The following is a 26,036-nucleotide window of genomic DNA, read 5'->3' on the forward strand; positions in this document are numbered from 1 at the left end:
AAAAGTAGAGTTTATACTGAATGCATATTGCATTGGCATCATCTTAAAGTTAAAAAGTCATTTAACCATTGTTCAGCTTATACAGACCACCTGTACATCGTAGTCAAGAAAATATATAGTTATATTCATAGAAAAAAAAACTCATAGAAAAGATCTGGTAGAAGGCTGGGCATGGTGGCTCACACCTGTAATCCCAGGACTTTGGTAGGCCAAGGCGGGTGGATCACTTGAGCTCAAGAGTTCAAGACCAGCCTGGGCAACATGGCAAAACTCTATCTCTGCAAAAATACAAAAATTAGCCAGGTGCAGTGGCAGGCGCCTGTGGTCCCAGCTACTCAGGAGGCCAAGGCATGGGAATCGTTTGAGACCCAGAGGTGGAGATTGCAGTGAGCTGAGATCGCGCTGCTGCACTCCAGCCTGGATAACAGAATGAGACGCTGTCTCAAAAAAAAAAAAAAAAAAAAAACCCGAAAATGTTAATAGCAAATATCTCTGAGTGGTGGAACAAGGAATGATTTTAATCTTTTATATGTAATAAACATATATTACTTGTTTTATTGAGAAAAAAGAAAAATTAGCAGTCCGTGTGACTTTTAGTCAATCTATCAGTTGCCAGTGGTTTCAGGTAAAAATGATGGTTGTCAGGTTTCAGTGATTGTAGCACAGATAGAGTATGCAACAGAACCTGATGTCAAACAGGGTACCAGGACAAGTTTTACTGACAACAACACCAAGATTCCTGGAGGAAAGAGCTCAGAATCTTTTCAATAATATAAAAAATAAATGTAGGACGTTGGTGAATTTAGCATTTTCTGCACCTCTTTATTTTTCCAGTACCTTAAACATTTTATACAAGGTCTTTGACAAAGTACAAGCTCGATGACTACTCACTAATTGGTCAGTTGGATAGAACATTCTAGATATTGAAAATTTATTGGTATAATTTTATCATAGAAAATCAGTCAATCATAGAGTTTGCATAGTGAAAAAGTATCTTTTCCTGCCTTCTTCATAGGAGTTTTTATTTAGGTGTGAGCTCTGGAAAGAGTATCTATTTGTTCTAAAGATGTGGGTGGAGAGGATTTCCTGTGTGGTAAGATGGTTAGTTCAAATCTGCATTTTGTTCATCATGACACAGAAGAGGAAATGTGGCATGTACTCAGAGATATACAGTTTATCCCCAAGACTGCATATTGTCCCTGGCTTAGCAAGAGCAAGTGGCTAAGTCTCCTTGATAATTAGAAATTAGTTTTAACAATTGAATGAACAAACTGCAGTTCATTGTGCACTTACGCTGGCATAGGGTTCAGTACATCCACATAATCTTCAGTTGGTTCCTTCTCTTTTTCCACAGATGTACTCTGCTCTGTCTCAATCCTCCTTTTCTTTTCTCTCTCTAGGACTTCATGTAGTTTAATTACTTGCCCAGGTAGGAGTGACACATTTTGGGGAACTGACAGCTGAAACCAATTAAAAGAGTAGGCAGGCAAGAAAACAGCTTAATAACTTACAACTTTAGTAAAGATGAACCTGTTCTGATCCTACAGGACTGCAGTTACCTGACAGAGGTGAGTGAGTAGGGAATAAGGTAATAAGAAACAGGATTTTAGTCTAGGGTGGGTGTCTCAGAACTGCCTCTGCACCAACTACAATCTGCACAGAGTGCCTACCCTTCTTCCAAGGAATCTTTTGGTTTGGCCCCAAAGCAAAGAATACCCCACCTTGCACTAAAAGCTAATTCAAGTAACAACAAACCTCAGATTTTTCATTCTGAGCTCACTAGTTCATCAATGCCAGGGAAGTTCCAGAACACCTTCAAGGTACCTTACTCTCTCATAAGTAATCTGAAATGATTTCCCCCAGCTATCTGGCAACATGGGATTCAAATGGAACTGTTCATTAGATGACTGAAGAGCGGCAGTCAGAGGTCTCTATTTTGTGTCTGTGGTGTGTTTCAAACATTCATTCACGTGTTAGAATTATGATATTTCTACTTATTCGTTGGTTTTGTGGTGGTTGTTACCTTTCCTAGAGATGTATTTCATATTGACTCACCTATATATGTCCTTCTGATTTATATTCATACCTCCAATTTTGACCTTATTATGACCACTTCTGTGCTCTTGAAAGGTGTAGTTTGAATGGTAGGATATTTTTTGTACGTAACACTAGCAAGTCTGTATTTGGAGGCAGCCTTATGTGATTATCACCTTTATCTTCAGAGAAGGGTGCATGCTTTCCAGCAGGTATACAAGAAAGTTCATTAGAGTATGGGAAGAAAACATTATAACTTCACTTTCTATTAAGTTACTATTTCACTAATTTGTATTATTATATATGTTTTAATATGTGTACAAGTACATATAAAATTTACATAAACATTTACTAATAGGGATATACAATAAAAAGGGCTTAGAGACATTTTTAGATAACTAAGCTAATAACCAGTAAAACAATTGCCATATATACCAGAAAAAATAAAATAATGGGGAAAAATACCTAATGAAGCACATATCTTTATTAATTGGCTATTATAGCTCAAGCATTGTACATGTTGTATTGCAACTCCTCACAGAAATGCTACAAAGTACTGTTACACGGGAGGGCGCAGTGGCTCATGCCTGTAATCCCAACACTTTGGGAGGGCAAGGCAGGTGGATCACTTGAAGTCAAGAGTTCAAGATCAGCTGGCCAACATTGTGAAACCCGTCTCTACTAAAAATACAAAAATTTTGGGTGACATGTGCCTGTAATCCCAGGTACTTGGGAGGCTGAGGCAGGAGGACTGCTTGAACCTGGGAGGCGGAGGTTGCAGTGAGCCGAGATCAAGTCACTGCACTTCAGCCTGGGCGACAGAGCAAGACTCCATCTCAAAAAAAAAAAAAATGGTATTGTTATCCCCAATTTACAAATGGTGATATAGTTTGGATATGTGTTCCCACCAAAGCTCATGTTGAATTAGCCCCAGTGTTGGAGGTGGGGCCTGGTGGGAGGTGTTTAGGTCATGGGGATGAGTCTCTCATGGCTTGGTGCTTTTCTTATGTTAGTGGGTGAATTCTTGTGAGATCTAGTCATTTAAAAGTGTGTGGTACCTCCTCCCCACTCTCTGTCTTTCCTACTCTCGCCATGTGACATGTCTGCTCCCCCTTCACCTTGTGCCATGAGTAAAAGCTCCTTGAGGCCCTTCCCAGAAGCTGAGCAGATGCTGGCACCATGCTTCCTGTACAGCCTGCAGAACCATGAGCCAATTAAACCTCTTTTCTTTATAAATTACCCAGTCTTAGGTATTTCTTTATGACAATGCAAGAATGGCCTAATACAAATAGAAAAAAAAATCAAGCTCAGAAAGATTAAATAACTAATCCAGAGTCACATAGCTAGTAAGTTATGGAACCAGGACCCAAAATGGGGTTTATTTGATTCAAAAGCAATGTCTCCATGCTTTCAACTACATACAGTCTGAGCTGCTCTCATTTCTCTACTAAAGTTATCCTAATAACAACATACTGTAAATTGTTCATATGCCGTGATCTGGAATCATAACACAAAACAACATTTACAGAGTACAAAATTGAGGCAACTTGTCTTCTCTTAAAAATTCACATAGGCTGGGCATGGTGGCTCACACCTGTAATCCCAGCACTTTGGGAGGCCGAGGCAGGAGCATCACTTGAGGTCAGGAGTTTGAGACCAGCATGGCCAACATGGTGAAACCCCATCTCTACTAAAAACATTTTTTAAAAAACTTAGCCGGGCATGGTGGTAGGTACCTGTAATCCCAGCTACCCGGGAGGCTAAGGCAGGAGAATTGCTTGAACTCAGGAGGTGGAGGTTACGGTGAGCCAAGCTTTCACCACTGCACTCCAGCCTGGGTGATAGCATGAGACTTTATCTCAAAAAAAAAAAAAAAATTATCATAAATTTTATCTTATATTCAGTTACTTATTTATGTGTGTGTTTTAATATAAAAATAATGCTTTTTATTCTTACTCCAGGAAAGAAACTAAAAACAAAATGTTTAGCCAAAACTTTATACGTACTTAGTGTACCAGGAAGATGCAACAAGTTTTTGCCAGTGTTTTTAGTGTACTCCTTGACACTTAGTCACATATACCCTTGGGATAGTTATACCCGGTATTGGAAGCACCATACCACACAGTGATACTTTCAACAACAGAGGGAAAGAGTCCAATTCCCCAGGATTTCTTCCTCTCCCTCTCAGAAGTCAACATGTTCTTCACATCTTTAACTGGTCCACTTTTCTAGCCTCATATATCTTCCCTACACAGTAGTTGAACCTCTAACTTTTACCTTTTACTGGCTGAAGTAAAGAACTTCCATTCATCAACTTGGTAAAGTGCACTGCTTATTTCAGATGACTGCGATGGCTTACTTAGAAACTAGCTTTGGATAGAATCTGTGTTTAACTGACTCTGACACACACAGTTTTTATATCCTTTTAAATTACTAGAGAACGTGGTGCTCCTTGGGAGGCTGGTTATCAAAGAACCTCATATTTCCAAGGCAATTGCTACAGTGGCTTTATTTAAAATAACGGACATTATCTGACTGCAAGAGTTAACTCTAAGCAGTAGATCTTACTATTTGCCTCTGATAAAACACCACAGAATTGAACAGGTAAGTATCCTGTTGCTTTAAGACTCACTAAAGAAACGTTTAAAGGTGAGTTTTCATTTTTCTGGTCTCTCCCTGTTACATTGTCTATGTTATTTATAAAATTCATCTTGTCTACTATTCTATAAATATGTATTAAATAAATAAAAAAGAAATCGGAGGCTGGGCGCAGTGGCTCACACCTGTAATCCCAGTACTTTGGGAGGCCGAGGTGGGCAGATCACTTGAGGCCAGGAGTTCCAAACCAACCCAGCCAACATGATGAAACCTCGTCTCTACTAAAAATACAGAAATTGGCTGGGCATGATGGTGCATGCCTGTAATCCCAGCTACTTGAGAGGCTGAAGCAGGAGAATCATTTGAACTCTGGAGGTGGAGGTTGCAGTGAACCAAATTATACCACTGCACTCTAGCCTGGGGGACATAGTGAGACCCCATCTCAAAAAAAACAAACAAAAAAAGAAGTTGGAAAATATTTTCAAACATGCTGTATTAGCTACAAATATCAGAATATACAAAGGACCAATGAGTCAAACGGATAAGACCAAAAAGTAGATCTCCTTTACCACCTGTTACTCCCTAGCGAATTGCCTTATTTTCTTCATAACAATTATCACAATGTGAAATGATCATCTGTTTACTTGTTTACTTTCTCCCTCTCCACCACCTGATGAAAATATAACATTCATAAGTAAGTGCAAGAGTTTAGGTCTATCTTTTTCAATTGCTATATCTTCAGCCACTTTCACTCTGCATGGTTCATAGGGTGTTCGGCAGATATTTGTTGGGAAAAAAAAAAAAGAATCAATCAAAAGCAGTGAGCTTCCTACCTCTGTTACTGTAAGAATGAAGCCTCTCCATTCTTCCCCACTTTCTGTGTTCTCTGTCTAAAGTTGAAGACAAAAACAGATAAAGCCAAAGAAGAAAACACATGAGTGACTGAGCATAAAATAAATAATTATGGCTGAGCCTAAAATAAATAATTCATTTTCTTTTTTTGGCTTAGAATTACTAATGTGTATTTTTTATGAAATATTTCAATACTATTTTCTTTTGTCAGAAGATGTATAGCTGTAATCTGTTTGCTTACTTAAAACAAATGAACATGTACGAATTTACTCAAAAAAATTAAATGTTAGAAAACTTACTTTTGCAGTATGCCAATTCACAGTGACTCTCTCCATTAGCAGTTAAAATGGACTGGATTTAAATTCAGGACAACCAAATTTGGAAGTAGAAACTTCCAATTCTTAGCTGTAAGTACTATTACTTGTTATTACCAGTAACAATACCAGGCCAGGGTTGGTAGCTCATGTGTGTAGTCTCAGCGATTTGGGAGGCTGAGGTGGGAGGATCACTTGAGCTCAGGGGTTTGAGACCAGCCTGGGCAACATGGTGAAACCCCGTCTCTACAAAAAATACAAAAAATTAGCCTGGTGTGGTGGTGTCAGGTACTTGAGAGGCTAAGGTGGGAAAGTTGCTTGAACCTGGAAGGTCAAGACTGCAGCCAACATGTTTTGAGCACTTTTAGTGGTAGCTACTATTTTAAGCACTTCACAGGTATTACTTGATTTAACCTTCAAGACAACTTGGCAAAAGGTCCTATTATTTTTGCTTGTTTGATGGTTTTACAGATTTATTCATTTAACATATATTTACTAAGTACCTTTAAGTGCTAAGCACTATTCTACGCACTGGTTTATATCAGGGAACGAAACAAAAATCCTTGTACTCATGGAGTTTAGGGTCTAGCAAGGAACAATAAATAATAAACATAATAGTAAATTTTATAGTGTCAAAAAGAAAGAAATGAGAAAAATTAAAGGTACAGAAGGGTAAGAGAGATTAGGAGTGCAACTAGAGGGTAGGAGAGGGGGAAAAGGTTGCCACTGTAATAAAGTGGTCCAGGTAGGCCTTGATGAGAGGGTTTCATCTGGGCAAAGACTTACTTCTGAGTGAAGAAACAAAGACACAAAAAGGGTAAGTGACTTGCCTATAATGACAATGAATGAATAAAACAGCCCAAATTCAGACCCAAGTATCCAACACCAGTCCTGTGCTCTTCACCATCATATCTGCAAATCATCTGGGAGCTTGCTTAAAATATAGGTTTTGGGTTGGGGAATGGGGGTCCTATTTCCTTAGTACAGGCGATTCCTATTACACGAAAGTTTAGACCAGTGCTTTTCAAGGTCAATCAGTAATCTCCCAGGAAAAGTCTCAGAGTATATCTTATTTAATACATGTTGTTCTCTTTATGTTATTACTGTAGTTACTGGTTGACTTTTATTGGCTCATTTTGAATGCTGATTCAAGAACAACCTTAACAAACACCAGGTGGGATCCCTGACTTTGTCAGAGCGCAGGAGTGTCTGGTTTCGTGGTGCTTGTATGCTAAACAAGTGACCATGTCTTTTTATATTCCAATTCAGAAAACTAGCTCTTGGCCAGACGCAAGCAAAAAATATTAACAAAGTATAAGACTTAGCCTGTCTTACAGTTTCTCTTTACTTTGGCCACTGGATGTGAAGAATGTTATTTATAACCACAACCCTTTACAGACTACTGTTTCTCCTCACTCACCTTCAGTTGTACTTCCTCTTTGGGCAAAACAAGGGTGAATTTCGCACAATTCTTTTCAGTTGAATTCTGCTCAGTAAGGCATGTGAGATCTATTATGTCTAATTTGTCAATATACTGCAAAGATAAAGGAAGATCACATTACATTATTTCATGGGTAATACATATTAGTTCTAGCAGGAAGCAAAATAAGTAATAGCTTCCTTTCAACTGATTAGTACTTTGTATGATACCCTGGTTTTCCTAATCCCAGAGGACATGTGGAAATGTATTATGTGGTGGTGTGCTGAACCTGGCTCACATAGGTTTGCAAAAGCCAATTGTTAAATTTTCAGGAATTTTGTAAGCAGGTTGTTAAACACAGCCATTATTTTAAAAAATTGAATTATATAAACATACCAGTAAATAAATTACATTCAAAGCAAAAGTAATTAAAACAAAATTTGTTACATTCTAATTGTGTTTCTATATTTTACTGTTCTGTATGTTCTTAAGGTTATTTACATCTTCATTTCTGTATGGTGAAAATACCATATAATACTGTGCTACTGTGCTTTTCTTCCCAACTACATGTTCAGTGAGGTCATAGTGATAGGTTGAAATCAGCCATGGTAGGAGTATTTTACACCATGGAAATTGGTAAACCTTACAAATCAAGCTTGATTTATTATTTTGTTGATGTCCAGGGGCAGCACTTTTTTTCTGCAAAAGGCCAAACAGTACCTACTTCAGGCATACATACAGCCTGTTGCACATTCTTTGTTTTTGTTTTTTTCTTTAGAAGCACTTTAAACATATAAAGACATTCTTAGCTCAAAGACTGAACAAAATCAGGCCATAGGCCAGATTTGGCCCATCATCCAGATTATTGGCCCCTGGGGTAGGCTTTAAAAAGTAAAGGAAAAAATGTTAATACGCAGATGAGATAGGTTTGCTGTGTCTGAATCTGTTTCACTGTAAATAGAACAAAAATTGACAAAATATTCTTCCAATTCAGCAAAGAAATTGCTCACATTTATTTATTTTAATAAATGCATGATGTTTTAACATACATTATTGTTTTACTTTCTTTTTATTCTTTAATGTAAATGAAAATATTAGACAATATTCATGTCAAATATCATAATGCATTTATTATGGAAATAGATTTTAAATACCATTTAAATCTCCGTATGTCAAATTATGATTGAATTACATTGACAGTTGCTTACCAATGCAAAAGTTAGGCAAAAATCAAGGAAAGCATTCTGTGAGAATGAATTGTCTGTATGGACATTACAGTAAAGACTATTGTGTATTTTTCTAATTGTGTACTATACATTGTTCATATCAGTAATATTTATAACAAGTTTATGTACATATATTCATACTGTTTTCCAGAAAACTATTCAACATTTACTACACACCACTGATTATGGCATTCCTATTAAGAAATTCCTATCCTATCCAAGATAATAAAAATATTTGTTCTGAGAAACTGGTCAATTTCCATTCTCTATATGCAACAGGCTTGCCTTCTAGTAGTAGAAAGAACCACCTGTAGTAAGTATAGTAGGGTTTTTATGATATATATATTTTTACTAAATTAGCCTCATTCTTGAGTTCTTTTTATCTTTTTACATTTCTTTCAACTGTGCCCAATATAACTTATTTTACTGTATATTTGTAAGTCTTACTTTTCTGAGTGAAGTAGGACATAAAAATAGATATGTAATTTTTTTCCAAAGCTATTTCTATATTGATGAGGTTGAGAGTAAGTTTGAGTTGGCCTAGTTATTTTCAATTTAACCATTCCACAATGTATATATACTTTAAAACATCATGTTGTACATAATAAACAATTTTATATGCCAATTTTAAAAATAAATAAATTTTTAAAATATGGAAGGAGTGGCACAAGGGAAGAAAGAATCTAAAATTAAACAAATATTTTTTCTGAGGGATTGTCTAGATCAAACTCAGTGAGTTTTGCTGCAACGAAGGAGGAAGCAACAGAGGAAGAGGAAGCAGTTAGATGGAGTGCGGTAGCCTGATCCATTGATTAGAAGAAAGGAAGTCATATCTTTTTGTTGTTATTTGTATCTTGTGAAGAGGCTTAAACGTCATCTGTCTAACCTCACTGACATCTGATGGCATCTCTGCCAGGGTATCCTTTTATTAGTCATCCAGTCTGTGTTCAAACATCTCTAACATGGAACTCATGCCTCCTGAGCACCTCTGGCTACTAGCCAGTTTTTTCTTGTATTAAGCCACAGCTTTCCTCCAATTTTCATCCATTGCTCCTAATCTCTTCTTTCTGGAGTAACATGAAACAAATTCAGTGACCCTTTCACACGACTTCCTGACAGCCTTTCAAATATTTAAAGGCAGCTTTAAATTCTTCCCTTTTGTAAGATAAAAATCTACACTTCTAACCTTGTCTATCCCAGTGCTTTCTTCTGAGACTATCACTTTAAGAAGTTCCCAAAAGGTCTGTATACTCTTAACAAAAATTGGTAGATGGGCAATTCTGAGTCATTTCATTATAACAATCTCTTCATGGCATGGTGATGAAGAAGGCTGGCTTAGGAGAAGACCTGGACTGTACCTTTCATATTTCCTGTCTGACCTTGTACAATTTCTTAATCTTTAAACTTCACTAATCTCATCTATAAAGCCAGAATTAAAATAGCACCCATTCTGCAGAGTTGTGAGGATTAAATTAGACAATGCATGTAAAATGCCTGAATGCTTACTATGTGCCAGCTACTGTCTTAGGTCCTTACATGTGCTATCTCATTTAGTTATTTTGAGAACCTTATAAAATAGACTACTATTTTTATTCTAATTTTAGAGATTTGAAGACTGTGTTGGAGATCTTTTGTTTGCCCTTTTAGATTCACTTTTATTCCTTCACCACCCAACACTCTGCATCTGGAGAGAGACCTGTATGGATAACATCAAGGAGCTCCGTACCCTTTGAGTTCCTATTGGGTTGGACCACTGGAGAACAGTGGCAGGAGATCAGAAGAGTGAGGGTGGATATTTATTACCCTGCGCAGTTGCTCCCTCAATCAAAGATCATACTCTCCTCAAGGCAGTCATCTCCATACAATTCTCACTACTTTCCCACTCTTTGCTCTCAATCCTAGATGTGGTAATGGACACTGTTGCTAGCCTCAGGGTTTTGTACTATCTTTGTAATTTTCCTACACCCTGCTCACTGCTTTGCATATTTATTAAAACTTTATTAAATTCTCTTCAAATTGCCCAATTTGAGATGTCTTCTGTTTTCTACCAGTTTCCTGTCTGATAACACTGAGACACAGAGAGGTCGGTAACTGGCCCAAGATTCTTCAGTTAACAGTGGCAGGGCTAGGACAAACACCCAGGCAGGCTGTCGGAAGAGACCAGGCTCTTGATTACTAAGCTTTACTGCCTCTTGCCATGTAGTAAGTGAGCAACAATTGTTAGCTCTCTCACTTACTGTGCATTAGAAAAGGTTAGAATGAAAGCTTTTTTATATTTACGGACATCAGTGGGAAATTGGAATGCACAAAAGAGGAATTAATTTTGTAAAATTTATTATGGCATTTGAAAACATTCTACATTACACGGGTTATTTTTCTGTCTCTTTCATTAGATGTTGGCTTCTAATAATGATGTTCTAAGAAGTATGGGCTACTATATCCAGATCCAGAATGTTTATATTTAATCAAGTTACTGGCTCAGAAAATCTCTTATAAATATAGTGTTCCAAGGTAGGTAAGCATTTGCCACTAAAATGCTATGTCTTATTCCTGGAAGAACTGAAACATACAATCAGAATTTGAAATTAATATGAATAAATAAATCTCAGAATCCCTTTATTGTTATTCTCATGTTTAAGCCCTTAGAAGTCCTGCTTTGTGAAATATGTTTTTGTCTTTTCAGAAAACTTAAATAGTGGCTTTGCATGCTCTGAAGATCGTTTCCTTCCTTTCCAATTATAAATGCATGCTATAGCAAGATAAAAAATGGGAGAAATTGAAGCTATCACTTGGTATTAAGCAATATATGTGCATATGTCTTGTTAAAAATTTTTACTTTGTAACTAAGTTTAGCTATCAGAATCAGAAAGAAAATAATGAAAAGTAAAAAACATGAGTCAATATCTTCTTCTGAATTGCCCAGGAAAATTTGCCATTGTTCCTGTCATCATTGATGGCCTTCACAGATTTAAACTTTCTTTTTTGAATTAATTTTACCAGAGCATCTTTATTCTTGGATGACAGAAAATGCAAAATGAATAATATGCTATGTGACAAGGTTGTATTGGGAAACAATGGAATCAACTGACGTGTTTACTTACTATTGTACTCTTTTTGTCGGTATAAAAGAAAAGTGTAGTTCCTCTCAACTCTGTCCAGTAATGCTCATACTCCTGTGGGAAAGAAATCATAAGCCTTATTTCATTAGTGTATATTCAACTATTTTTCTAATAATATTACTCTTGGCCGGGCGCGGTGGCTCAAGCCTGTAATCCCAGCACTTTGGGAGGCCGAGGCGGGTGGATCACAAGGTCAGGAGATCGAGACTATCCTGGCTAACACGGTGAAACCCCGTCTCTACTAAAAATACAAAAAACTAGCCGGGCGCGGTAGCGGGCGCCTGTAGTCCCAGCTACTTGGGAGGCTGAGGCGGGAGAATGGCGTGAACCCGGGGGGCGGAGCTTGCAGTGAGCCGAGATCGCGCCACTGCACTCCAGCCTGGGAGACACAGTGAGACTCCGTCTCAAAAAAAAAAAAAATAATAATAATAATAATAATAATAATAATAATATTACTCTTTGTAACTTTCTTAATTGCTTGTGTGATATAAGACGACTTCTTTATCCTGGATAATTCTAATTTTTATAGCTTAATTTTACATTTAATTCTTCTCGTTTTTTGAGGTAGGTTCTGTGGTCTCAATATGTCACCCAGGGTGGACTCTCCAACTCCTGGGCTCAAGGAATTCTTCTACCTCAGCTTCCCCTCCAAGTAGCTGGGACTACAGGCATATGCCACCATGCCTGGCTTAGGCTTAACATTTAATTTCCTTCCTTCCTCCCTCCCTCCTTCCTTTTCTTTTCTTTCCTTTTCTTTCCTTTCCTTTCCTTTCCTTTCCTTTCCTTTCTTTCTTTCTTTCCTTTTTCTCTTTTCCTCTTTCCTCTTTCTTTCTTTCTTTCTTTCTTTCTTTCTTTCTTTCTTTCTTTCTTTCTTTCTTTCTTTCTTTCTCTTTCTTTCTTTCTTTCTTTCTTTCTCTTTCTTTCTTTCTTTCTTTCTTTCTTTCTTTCTTTCTTTCTTTCTTTCCTTTCTTTCTTTCTTTCTTTCCTTTCTTTCTTTCTTTCCTCTCTTTTTCTTTTCTTTTCTTTCTTTTTTCTGAGTCTGGCTCTGTCACCCACGCTGGAGTGTAGTGGTACAATCATGGCTCACTGCAGCCTTGAACTCCTGGGCTCAAGCAATTCTCCCACTACAACCTCCAGAGTAGCTAGGACTACAGGCCCATGCCACCACTTGATTAAATCATTCTCAAATTTATTTTAGTATAAAGTTTCAGATAAGGATATACAATCATGTGCCACAAAAAGATCTTTTAGTCAATGACAAATTGCCTATATGACAGTGGTCCCATAAGATACAATGGCACTGAAAAATTCCTATCAATTGTCATGATGTTGTAGCGCAATGCATGACTCAGGTGTTTGTGGTGATGATGGCAAACAAACCTACTGCATTTCCAGTCAAACAGAAATATAGGACATATAATTATGTACAGTAAATAATACTTGTTAATGATTAATAAATGACTATATTACTGGTTTAGGTACTTACTACACTATACTTTTAATCATTGTTTTAGAGTGTACTACTTCTACTTTGAAAAAACATAACTATGAAGCAGCCTCAAGTGCATTCTTCAGGAGGTATTCCTAAAGAGGACATTGCTATTATAGAGATGACAGCTCCATACGTGTTATTACCCCAAAGGCCATCCACTGGGGCTGGGCATGGTGGCTCACGCCATAATCCCAACACTTTGGGAGGCTGAGGTGGGCGACTCCCTTGACGCCAGGAGTTCCAGACCAGCCTGAACAACATGGCAAAACCCCGTCTGTATCTAAAAATACAAAAATTAGCCAGGCATTGTGATGTGCACCTGTAATCCCAACTACTCAGGAGACTGAGGCAGGAGAATCACTTGAACCCAGGAGGCAGAGGTTGCAATGAGCCGAGATCATGCAACTGCACTCCAGCCTGGATGACAGAGCGAGACTCTATCACAAAAAAAAAAAAAAAAAAAAAGGAATAATATACGAAGGTGGAAGACAATGATATTGATAATCTTGACCCTGTGTAGGCCTAGGCTAATGTATGTGTTTGTGTCTTAGTTTTAAACAAAAAGCTTAAAAAGTAAAAAAATAAAATAAAGAATTTTAAAAATATAAAAAGCTAATAGAGTACGGATATAAAGAAAGAAAATATTTTTGTAGAGCTGTACAATGTGTTTTTGTTTTAAGGTAATGTTACTACAAAAGAGTCAAAAAGTGACAAAAGTTTATAAAGTAAAATAGTTACCGTAAGCTAAGATGAATTTGTTAATGAAGAAAGAAAAACTTTTTTATAAACTTAGTGTAGCTTGAGTGTATAGTGTTCATAAAGTCTACAGTAGTACCTGGTGATATTCTAGGCCTTCACATTTACTCACCACTCACTCACTGACTTACCCAGAGAGACTACCAGTCCTGCAAGCTCCATTTGTTGTAAGTGCCCTATACAGGTATACCATTTTTTCTTTTATACCACATTTTTACTCTCTTTTGCTATGTTTAGATAAACAAATACTTACCTTTATTTTACAACTGCCTACAGTATTTAATACAATAGCATGCTATACAGGTTTGTAGCCAAGAAGCAATAGGCTATATCATATAGCCTAGGTGTGTAATAGGCTATACCATCTATGGTTGCATAAGTATACTCTGTGATGTTCACACAATGATGAAATCGCCTAACAATGCATTTCTGAGAATGTGTCCCCATTGTTAAGTGACTCATGACTGTAATTTGATTTGTGTTTAAATAGTTCATTTTCTAAAACTTTCCTCATTGATTTAGGACTTTTTATGCAATTTCAGTGGAAGCTTACACGTGTCAGATGGACCAATGAAGGGCCCAGGATAGGAAAAGCATATAGTATCTACCTTCTAGGACAGATGAAAGAATTTAATGAATTAATACATGTAAAGCACTTAGCAGAGTACATGGCTCATAGTTGGGGTTCAATAAATAGTACATATTATTGACAGATAAAGAAAATGTGAGAAATTGATAATTTAACACCATCAAAGCTGAACTTTAAAATCCAAATCTTATTCATGTGGTGAATATTTAATTATTAATACATTCATATTACTCTGGATTCTACAGAAATATGACTTTTGAAGTTTAAAGTACGTAAATAACCTAGTCAAACTCCCATTTCATTCAAGTGAATTTATTTAAATAAATACAAAGAGTGACTATATTACAAAAGAATGGCAAGTAAGTTTTAAAAATAAAATCCTTTCACATCTAAAGATTTACCTTCATATGCGACTTTTTCCAAAAGCGTGTTTTTAAAAATTCCAATTATTTTAATAAACATGTTAATCATTCCTTCCTTTATGGTTTGATAAGCTGATGTTTTACAACTTATTGAACCATCATGACATATATTGGCGATTAATATAAGAAAGTTATATGAAGGGTTTTCTTTTATTGTGCATGTGAAGATACTTTGTTTTATGGTATTTTGTGTTTCTTCAATATTGACATATCCTTTATGTTTTTTAACCAGTATGTTTGTCAGCTCTTCAGAATTTATATGCTTATTTTCTCAAATAGTGACAACTCTATAAGTCAATCTTGCTTTTAATTCCCTGGCTACCAGGAAGCTCAAGATTAAATTCATTTTGAACTACAATCACCTTTTTTTTCTTATGTTTTTGGTAGAATTCTTTTCTTTCTTTGTCTTCATGGCTAATAAGATAGTATATCAGTTAGCTTCTCCCATGTAACAAGTCACCCTGTAATTTAGTGGACTAAAATAAAGCAAATTATTTCTCTTTCTCATCATTCTATGGTTGGCTGATGACCTTTCTGCTCTGGGCTTGCTTGGCTATGGCTGAATGGTCTAAGGTGGCCTCACTTACTTGTCTAGGGTCTTAGCTGGGAAGGCAGGAATGACGGGGAAGAGACGGACCACTGGAGTCTCACTCTATCTGCTCTCTTATCCAGTCAGCTAGCCTAGACTTGACACAGGCTGGCAAAAGGATTCCCAGGAAAAAGAGAGAGCAGAACCCAATGGGCAAGCTTATTCTAAGCCTCTGCTTGTGTCACATTTACCAACACATGTCACATAACCCAATCCAGATTCAAAGGGTAGAAATTTATTGTTTGCTATAAGTTCAATTTTTAAAAAATAGAATAAAGATTAGAGAAATAGATTCAGCCTCTTTGTAGGATGAGCAGAAAAGTCATATTTCAAAGAGAGGTACATACGGTTAAGACTTGAACAAATTGGTAGTGTGACTGCAGCAGTCAACCTCAGGGGCACATTGGAATTTGGGACAATATATCTTTGTTCAAGCCCTGCTGTGTTTTCACTCTGTCCTCCCGCAGGTTGAGAACTGCTTATAACATGTAATGAACCTGCTGATGCCTCTTGAACCACGAACAAATTACCATTGAAAAGAACAGTTCAAAAGGGCATATGATTGGAGGATCAGCCAATAAATGGTCCTCAAAGAAGCAGTTATAAAACTAGGCAACGGGATTCTCTCTCTTGTCTGAAATTGAGATGCCCAATATATACCTGACACATCTCAGAGCCAAGAAGTTGAATAGGACAAGAAAACACATCTTAATTTCAACCCCATCCAAAGTCTTTTCTTTCCTTCTTTTTACATAGGATGTAAAGTGTTATTGCTAAAACAGTATCCCTTTACCTGTCTTTCTACCACCTTCTTATACTTTCTAATCCATTAATCTACTCTATTTTTATTTCATTTTATTTTTTGATGGAAGTCTCACTTACTCTGTTGCCCAGGCTAGAGTGCAGTGACATGATCTTGGCTCACTGCAACCTGCTCCCCTCTGGGTTCAAGCAATTCTCCTACCTCAGCCTCCCCAGTAGCTAGGACTACAGGCATGTGCCATCATGCCCGGCTAATTTTTATATTTTTAGTAGAGATGGAGTTTCACCATGTTGGGCAGGCTGGTCTCTAACACCTGACCTCAAGTGATCTGCCCACTTCAAACTCCCAAAGTGCTGGGATTACAGGCATGAGCCACCATGTCCAGCCTACTTTCTTATCTATTCTGCTCAGTGCGGCCAGGGTGAATTATCTCCTTTGCAGAGAGTATGACTGAGTATGTAATAGGTGTGTTTGGGAGGCAGCAAGCTCAACTCAGCCCCTTCCTGTTCTCTCTCAACTCCGTCTACCAGGAGAGAGAGAGTATACTGCTGTGTTCCCTGCCATGTGGTAAAGGGCCTCCAAGAGGTTCAGGCTTGTGGTTCTTAATCTGAGTCAGTGACTTGATGTAGCTCAAGGATACCCAAATCTGGAGTAATATATTAGCACAGCTTTGGCCTTAATTCTAAACTACACATTGATAATTTGTCAGTAATAAAAGTAACTAACTGATCTTCATTTGTGTGATTTCTGTGTCTGGCTGGCTTCAAACTTGGGAGAAGAAAAATTCTAATAAAAGAGTATATAAAAAATGGAAAGAGAGGAAAGAGAGCCAGGTGCGGTGGCTCATGCCTGTCATCCCAGCACTTTAGGAGGTTGAGGCGGGCAGATCACCTGAAGTCAGGAGTTTGAGGCCAGCCTTGCCAACATGGTGAAACCCTGTATCTATAAAAATATGAAAATTAGCCGGAGTAGTGGTAGACACCTGTAATCCTAGCTACTCGGGAGGCTGAGACAGGAGGCTCTCTTGAACCCAGGAGGTGGAGTTTGCAGTGAGCAGAGATCGCGCCACGGCACTCTAGCCTGGGCGACAGAGCAAGACTCTGTCTCGGAAAAAAAAAAAAAAAAGAATAAAAAAGCAGTTGGGGTTGGTGGAAGAAAAGTGGGTGTGACTGCCTATGGCGCTTCTTTTTAAAATTATGAAAATGTTGTGAAATTAGATACTGGTGATAGTTGTATAAGTTTGTGAATATATCAAAAGACACTGAATAATAATAATAATTATTGTGTCTCCTATATGAGAGTTCACTTTAAGGGACCAAAAATAGGAGTACCCCATAAACACAACCCCACCTCCTGCTATTGCTCCATAGGGTTGTTAAATAATTGAATGGACTAATAATGTATGTATGTAAAGCACCTAACACCTGAGACATAGCAAGTATTTAATAAATGTTAGGCACTTTAAAAAAAGAAAAGAAAAGAAAAAGAAGAGCATTGCCTCAACACTCACATTATTGGCAAGAACTTTGCATTTTTTATTAGTCACATAATACTTCTTCCATGTGGTGCTTTGTATGTGTGGGTGTGATAGCAGTATCTAAAAATTTCTAACATAGGTCTCTTTCAATGACAATATGTATGAGAAGGAGGAAATATTTTGTAAACCAGAATAATGAAACCTGTTGTCATTCCTATGTAAAATCACCCTTTCGTGTTTTCTCAAATAAAGAGATTTAAGAATCCATTGAGAAATCTGGCTTGAGAAGTTGCTAATATATACTAGCACTATGATCAGACAGCCGTTCTGTAAAAACCATACGGGAGTGACTAGTTTGTTTCACTCTATTAAAAAATACTTGAACTTTCTCAGATCTGACTTATAATTACATAACAAAACAATTAAAATTTGTCTTGCAAGTTGGTTTGTTTCTTTGCTTATCAGACCAACTCTTTTTAAGGCTTCCCCACCCTGCGTTAATGGTAAATCTCTGCAATGAAAGGAGTAAATCAAGGCTATCCTGTTTTTTGGAGCTAGGAAGCAGGTGAGGAAGAGTGCAGGAGGAGATGGGAATGTAGAGAATGCATATTGTTCCGAGAACTTTATCATCTGTGTAGTTTGTTTGTTTTGAGATGGAGTCTCCTTCTGTCTTCTGTGGCCCAGGGTGGAATGCAGTGGTGTGATTTCGATCTCTGCTCACTGAAACCTCCGCCTCCCAGGTTGAAGCCATTCTCCCACCTCAGCCTCCCAAGTAGCTGGGATTACAGGCACATACCACCATCCCTGGCTAATTTTTGTGTTTTTAATAGAGACAATTTCACCGTGTTAGCCAGGCTGGTCTCGAACTCCTGACCTCACATGATCTGCCCGCCTCAGCCTCCCAAAGTGTCATTTGTGTAATTTTACTAAAGTATGGCTTCTAAGGTTTAGTCCACCTCCAGGACTGTATGATTCCTGGAGGAAAAAAATACAAAAGAAAACCCTGAAGTCAAAGCGTACCACTCTGTTCATCTTCCTAATCAGCCTCATAAGTACAGTATTACCCTGCCATAAGGTATAAAAACTAGCATTACTGATAACCAGTAAAGGTTTATTGAATTCCCTCTGTATGTACATGCAGACCTCCATTGTACTACTGAAAAAAATTGTAGAGGTGTTCAATCTCAAAAGAACAATATGAATTGGGTAGAGTTAAATAGGGAAAAATGGGAGTTTTATGGGTAAGCAAACATACATAGTTGTGGAAAGGATTAAGGATTTATTAAATGGGAGGAAAAACAAGTATAAAAGCACTGAGTTGAAAGCAATGACAGCCCTTTAGGAAAAGTAAGGTTACAAATAGCATTAGACTCTGTGAACTGCAAACACAGCTGCAAACCTAAGGACAGACCAAACTGGTATTCAGTATGCAGAGACTTACAGGTCACAGTCTTGATTTCATTTCTGATAAGATGTAATAAATACACGTATAAGCTGAGTCATTTATAAATATCAATCTCAATAAAAAACATCTAGGTACCTATTCATATCTAGAGAAATACTTAAAAATTAAAAAAATTAATTTGGAAGGACATATCTTTGGAATGAAGCACAAACTTTTTAAACAATCGTTTTGTGTTAAATTACTGACATAAGAAAAGAGACTAAAATAAGGCTTCTGAATTTATCACTAGCTTAACTAGGAAACCTACAATCAAATGGAATTAGAACTTGAGTTTCAGAAGCAGCATAGTCAAGTGCATCACAATCAAATCCAAGCTAGCCTCCTTAATGGAAGAGGAACCTTGAATAAACTCTGTGGCCAGAACTCACTCATTTGTTTATTTGGGGTTGTTTTAGAGAAACAGGGTCTCGCTCTGTTGCTCAGGCTGGGGTGCAGTGGTGCAATCATAGCTCACTGCAGCCTCGAACTCCAGGGCTCAAGTGATCCTACCACTTCAGCCTCCCGAGTAGTTGGGAATACAGGGTGTGCCACCACACCTGGCTAATTTTTTGGTTTTGTAGAAATGGGGTTTTGCTATGTTGCCTAGGCTGATCTCCAACTCCTGGCCTCAAGCAATCCTCCTGCCTTGGCCTTCATAAGTGCTGGGATTACAAGCATGAGCCAGCATGCCCCACCTACTCACTCATTTGTGAAGTGAATAAAATAATTTCTACCCAGAAGAGTTACTGTAAGGATCAGAGTGACAGAACACTAAGAGCCTAGAATGGTATCCATTGTATGTTATACCTCAAAAGGTTGTACTCATTATTATATAGTCCACTTAGTCATTGGAGCAACCTATTCAGCTATGCAAGAGAGTAATTATTCTTTTCAGAAAGGAGGGAACAGATTTTAAAATGTGAAGGAATAGCCCAAATTCTAGAATTGGACTGATACTTTTATCTCTTGACTCCCCAGTGCTCTTTTCTCATTAATATAACTAGCAAAAATGAATTAACTAGCAAAAATGAATCACAATGCAAGCTCCAGTTAAGTTTCTCTTCCCCTCTCCCCAATAAAAAGCTCTCATTCTTTCTTTTTTTGTGAGCAAATAAAGTACATTTACCTAAGGAAGAACGTTGTGTAGTGGTCTCCAAAATGGGATGCATAAATTCCAAAGGTGTGCAAGATGATTCATTGGGAGAGAAAATTTTAGAATATTTAATTATATTTTATGTTTCTTAATTCATTTTTTATATATCTTAATTTACATGGAGTAATAGTATGGGACTATATGTGTTTATAATTTCTAAATGAATCAATATTCTTATGTTAAGGATCTGTGCTCAAAATATTTCCCTGAAAGGAGTGTGTTATTTTAAAATTCGGAGATTACTGCCATAGAGAACTGTGTGTGAGCACAACTTAGACAGCCCTAAAAAATTTCCTTTTTTTTTTCCAGACGGAGTTTCGCTCTGTCACCCAGGCTGGAGTGCAGTGGCACGATCTTGGCTCACTGCAACCTCTGCCTCCCGGGTTCAAGCGATTCTCCTGCCTCAGCCTTCCCAATAGCTGGAATTACAGGCGTGTGCCACCACGCCCAGTTAATTTTTGTGTTTTTAGTAGAGACAGAGTTTCACTAAATGAATTAGAGGTGAGTAGAAGATTAATCAGAGGAATACGATTTTGATATAGTGATGATGATCCCATGCTTATGTTCAGGTTAATAAGTCATATTACACACGCTGTCTTTGTTGTTGTTTTGTGACGGAGTCTCACTCTGTAGTCCAGGCTGGAGTGCAGTGGCGCGATCTCGGCTTACTGCAAGCTCCGCCTCCCAGGTTCACGCCATTCTCCTGCCTCAGCCTCCCCAGCAGCTGGGACTACAGGCTCCCACCGCCACGCCCAGCTAATTTTTTTTTTTTTTTTTTTTTTTTGGATTTTTAGTAGAGATGGGGTTTCACCGTGTTAGCCACGATGGTCTCGGTCTCCTGACCTCGTGATCCGCCCGCCTCAGCCTCCCAAAGTGCTGTGATTACAGGCGTGAGCCACCGCGCCTGGTCAACACACACAGTTTTTTTTTTAACTTTAGCACATCACAGATTGAAGGAATTACGAGACATTGCCCAAACTCTCTCTTATTTTCTTTTTCTTTTTTCTTTCTTTTCTTTTTCTTTTTTTTTTAAAGATAGAGTCTCGCTTTGTTGCCAGACTAGAGTGCAGTGGTGCGATCTCGGCTCACTGCAACCTCTGCCTCCCGGGTTTCAAGTGATTCTCCTGCCTCAGCCTCCCTAGTAGCTGGAACCACAGGCATGTGCCGCCACGGCCAGCTAATTTTTGTACTTTTAGTAGAGACGAGGTTTCACCATGTTGACCAGGTTGGTCACGATCTCCTGACCTCGTGATCTGCCCACCTGGGCCTACCAGAGTGCTGGGATTACAGGCATGAGCCATGGCGCCTGGCCCACCCAAACTCTCTCTTATTTTCAAACGGTCCCAGAAAAAAATGAGCAATTTTCCCGTTTGTAAGAACTGCGAGGCCATTGGTATTCCACTGTGGCATTTAATAGTTTTTATTATCAAATACATCTTCCTGGTTAATCCAGAATCCTAGTGATGTGGTTTAAATAAATCTTCCCACATTATCTTTTCCATAAAGATTATGTGTTTTTCATGGGTTCTTGACCTCAGATTTAGAAACCTTCTAGAATTGCATGCAAAGTGGTATACGTTGGTACATTTTCCTGGGGAAAAGCTCTTTAAATACTTAAAAGTGCCCCACAAAAAAATGGCTAAGAAACACCTCTCAACATTTAATGCCTTTATAGAACAGGTTACTCTTCAGTTATATTTTTTCTAGTTTAAATGTTCTGAATGACTTTGGCAGAGACCCAACTTTACATTCTGCAGAGCCTCTCAACTTCCTCCAGCCAGTCAGTTCCGAAAATTATTTGGCTATATACCTTTGGCTCACCTTCTGTTCAAAGATTCCCTGGCACTTTGCTGCCAATTGCTTGGAAATTCCACTTATTTTCCTTAGATTTTTCTCATAGGTACTATTTCCAAGTACTCTAATTATCACCATGCTCACTCTCCTTTGAGCCATATTACTTGTAGACCTCAAACTAATTTTAGCACATCAATAAGAATATGGTAAGTGATGAAAGGGTAAGAGAATGAATCTAACCTTTAGTGTGAGCCAGGTGTTTTACATATGCTATCCCTGAAACCACAACATAAGTAGGCATTATTGTCATCCTCTTGCTCTCTTCTCCCTGACATACAAGTAAAAGGTACTTTGTAGCCTAACTCAGTGGCCCACACCTGTAATTCTAGCATGTTGGGAGGCCAAGGTGGGCAGGTCGCTTGAGTCCAGGAGTTTGAGACCAACCTGAACAACGTGATGAAACCCTGCCTCTATAAACAATACCAACATTAGCTGGGTGTGGTACGCACTTGTAGTCCCAGGTACTCAGGAGGCTGAGGCAGGAGAATCACCAGAGCCGGGGATGTTGAGGCTGCATGACTAGTGATTGCACCACAGCACTCCAGCTTGGGCAACAGAGGAGACACTGCCACACACACACACACACACACACACACACACACAGGTACTTTATTATAAATTCAAATAGAAACACAAGTTAATTTCATTGGAAATATTTATGCCTATGGTTATTCATTCTGCTTCAAATAATGCTTTCTAAGAGAAGGTAAAGAGTAGAAATTCAGTAAGGAAGACATCATTCCTACTATATTAAGCCTCTTGAAAATAAAATCTTTGTGTTTTTTTCATATTCTCCAGAAATAAAAGTGATGCTTGGTGCATAGAAGGCACACAATAAATGCTGAGTGAATAAATTGCTTGAACACCTACTGTGTCCCAGAATGTGCCTTAGGAGGCCAAGTAGCAAGTAGTGTACTCTCTGTCTTATAGTTGAAGAAACAGTCTCAAGGAGATTGAGCAACTTGCACAAGATAACGAGCAGTAAGTGGCAAAACCATCAGATAAAGACACTCTAAAATTCTTATTCTTTCTGCTAACCATACCAATGACGTGCCTTCTTTAAGCGTTTTTTAAAGAACTGCTATCATAAACAGTTATTACAAACACCTTGGAAAACATTCAGTGAACAACCAAATTTAAATTACAAATTAGAATTTTTTTTTTTTTTTCTCAACTTCCCTTTCCTGGCAAAGTGTGACTATGTGGCTTACCTGTGGTGACAAGATTGAATTTACATTAAAAGCATGTAGGAACAACCTGAAAATATTCTAATATAACTGAAAGATAATTATTTATGCATGTTTAACATCCATAACAGAATACAAATTACCATGTCCTTACTCTCAAATAGTAAATGGTCTGATTATATATGTAAGAAATATGAATATGCTATTACAGATTTTTCATATATATAATTTTTCCATAAGTATTCATAAATCCTCAGAAAATATGTTTTATCGTCATTAAACATTTCTGATGGAATTTCTGAAAACCTTAAAATTTTTCTAGTTTTAGTCAATATACAATTTCATAAAATTTGACCTAAGTTAATGATTTTTTCTTTAATAACAGGCAATTTTGGGCTCATTTCTCTAATTAATTTCAAGTCATCCATAATTACCATTTTAAAAGTAATGATTTTAACTAACTATAAGTTTTAATTATTACATTTAAAAATACAGAATGCTTCATGGATTTTCTTAGAGCAAAGGTATTTGTGTAGCTTAGTGTACTTAATATCCACAGTAGTACCCCAAAAATTAAAAGCCACTATCTTGAATAGTATTTTAGAACACATAACACTATATAATGTTAAACAGTACGAACGTTGTCATTTTAACAATTTTTACAAAAGCCATTTTTAATAATTTGATCATTATAAACTTCAAATGACTGAGAACAGGAGCAGGTTTAATTTCAATAATGATATTTTATCTTAATGGTACATCTCATCATTGAAGCATAGCAATAAATTGTGGAGAAAATACAGGAAACATTTTATCTCCCAAGCCAAAGTCTTCTGTGATATTTAAATTCTTTGGAATTCTTTGTAAATTTAGCTTATTGAATTTTTTATATTAGTGCCTTAATATTACAACCTGTGTTATTATACATATTATATATTCATAGACATACAGGTTTAAGCCAGACATTGTATTTAAATTATGAAAAATTGGAATCATTTCTGAGCTCAAAGAAGAGAAGATGATTTAATTTCAACAGAAACAAGGGGGTCTCAACACATCACATCACCATGAAATAAATATTAAATTAAAAGAGAAGTCTTAGGTTTAACATTATCATGTATAGACTCACCCGGTATCCTGACCGCTTGACTAACAAAAAACCTTCAAAGTACAAAGGTAGAGCAGTAATCTTTAACCTTTCCTGGAAGATCCTGCGAGGGGCTGGTTTTGGGGGCTTCTTAGCCATCATACCCCTCTCTTTGGTGTGTGGTTTGGTTTCTCGTCTCAAACAAAATGAAATCCTCCTTGTGTGAGAGGAAAAGGCAACTGTTCAAAGAGGAAGTCCAAAATTGCTTTTTAACCACCAACAGGACACACACAGACACACACACACACACACACACACTTTTTTTTCCATTACTTTTTGTGAGGTAAGAAAGAACAGGTGTAATCTGACTTTTAGAGAGCAATCTCTGGGTAATCTACATGTGCTCAGATTTAAAGCAGCAAAATAAACAGAAGATTAACATCACCGAAGATGAAAGAAACAGGTGTAGAGATTGTGAACTTTAGGGGAGACATCAAGAACATAGTTATTCTTTCTACCTTTGTTTTTGTTTATTGCTGTCCATTTTTATTTGCAGAAGACATGACTTGAATAAACTCTGCTTCATTAAAAATTGCTTCATAGAATAATTTTATTAGTACTATTTCTGTTGGTTAAATATTTCAGGGCCAAGTTTTGTGTAAATAAAAAAAAATAGTTCTATCTCATGCCCGTTTGATGCTTCCCTAAATATAAACCACAGTTATGGGAACATGGAATATGGAATTTTTTTCTTTTTTTATTTTTGCCAGTAGGTATTCCAAGTACATGAGTTCACAATGAATATTTAGTACTATGTTTTGAATGTGTCCTCCAAAGTTTGTGTGTTAGAAACTTAATCCCCAATGCAACAGTGTTTAGAAATAGGACCTTTAGAAGGGGGTTAAGTCATGAGGCATCTGCCCTCATGAATGAATTAATGAATTAATGCTGTGGGAGTGGGTTTCTTTCTCTTTTTTTCAGAGGCAGGGTCTTGCTGTGTTGCCCAGGCTGGAATACACTGATGCAATCACAGCTCACTGCAGCCTTGACCTCTCAGGCTCAAACAATCCTCACATATCAGCCTCCCAAGTAGCTGGGACTACAGGGCAAGTGCCACCACTCCTAGCTAACTTTTTCATTTTTTGTATAGACAGTATCTCCCTATGTTGCCCAGGTTGGTCTCAAACTCTTGGGCTCAAGCGATTCTCCTGCTGTGGCCTCCCAAAGTGCTGGGATTACAGGTGTGAGCCATTGCACCTGGCCTGGAAGTGGGTTTTTTATAAAATCAAGTTTGGCACTTTCTGGCATGCTATCACCCTCTCTTGCTCTTCTATCTTCTGCCATGGAATGATGCCGCGTGAAGGTCCTCATCAGATGTTGGCTTCCAGCCTCCAGAACCATGAGCCAAATACATTTCTGTTCATTATAAGTTACCAGTCTGTGGGTGTTCTGTTACAGCAACACAAAGGAGTCTAAGATATTTGGCAAAAAATATCTGGCAGAGAAAGCTGTAAGTTTTCAAACTTTTATTTTGTTCTTTTTGCTTTCTGAGCTGCAGACCATTGATTCATGGATGGAGTTCATGAATACTATTGATACTATGATTCATGGATGGAGTTCCCACAGTTATCTAGTGAGATTTATAAAGCTATACTGGGGT

At 37.6% G+C, this 26,036-nt stretch overlaps 1 protein-coding gene across 2 annotated transcripts in view; it reads right to left on the minus strand.

Annotated features, from left to right (window-relative positions):
* STAP1 (signal transducing adaptor family member 1) overlaps positions 1 to 24,651 on the minus strand; it is a 49,964-nt gene extending 25,313 nt beyond the window's left edge. For both annotated transcript variants that reach the window (XM_025385982.1, XM_025385983.1), the window contains exons 1-5: positions 24,419 to 24,651; positions 11,546 to 11,617; positions 7,219 to 7,332; positions 5,466 to 5,522; positions 1,294 to 1,460 (exon numbers count right to left, since the gene is read on the minus strand). In XM_025385982.1, coding sequence (XP_025241767.1) covers positions 1,294 to 1,460; positions 5,466 to 5,522; positions 7,219 to 7,332; positions 11,546 to 11,617; positions 24,419 to 24,538 — 530 coding nt within the window. In that variant the 5' untranslated portion in view covers positions 24,539 to 24,651. The remainder of the gene's footprint in view (positions 1 to 1,293; positions 1,461 to 5,465; positions 5,523 to 7,218; positions 7,333 to 11,545; positions 11,618 to 24,418) is intronic.
* Positions 24,652 to 26,036: the final 1,385 nt, after the last annotated feature.

Source organism: Theropithecus gelada, chromosome 5 (genome assembly GCF_003255815.1).
Source record: "Theropithecus gelada isolate Dixy chromosome 5, Tgel_1.0, whole genome shotgun sequence".
In the NCBI taxonomy this organism is placed as follows: Eukaryota; Metazoa; Chordata; class Mammalia; order Primates; family Cercopithecidae; genus Theropithecus; species Theropithecus gelada.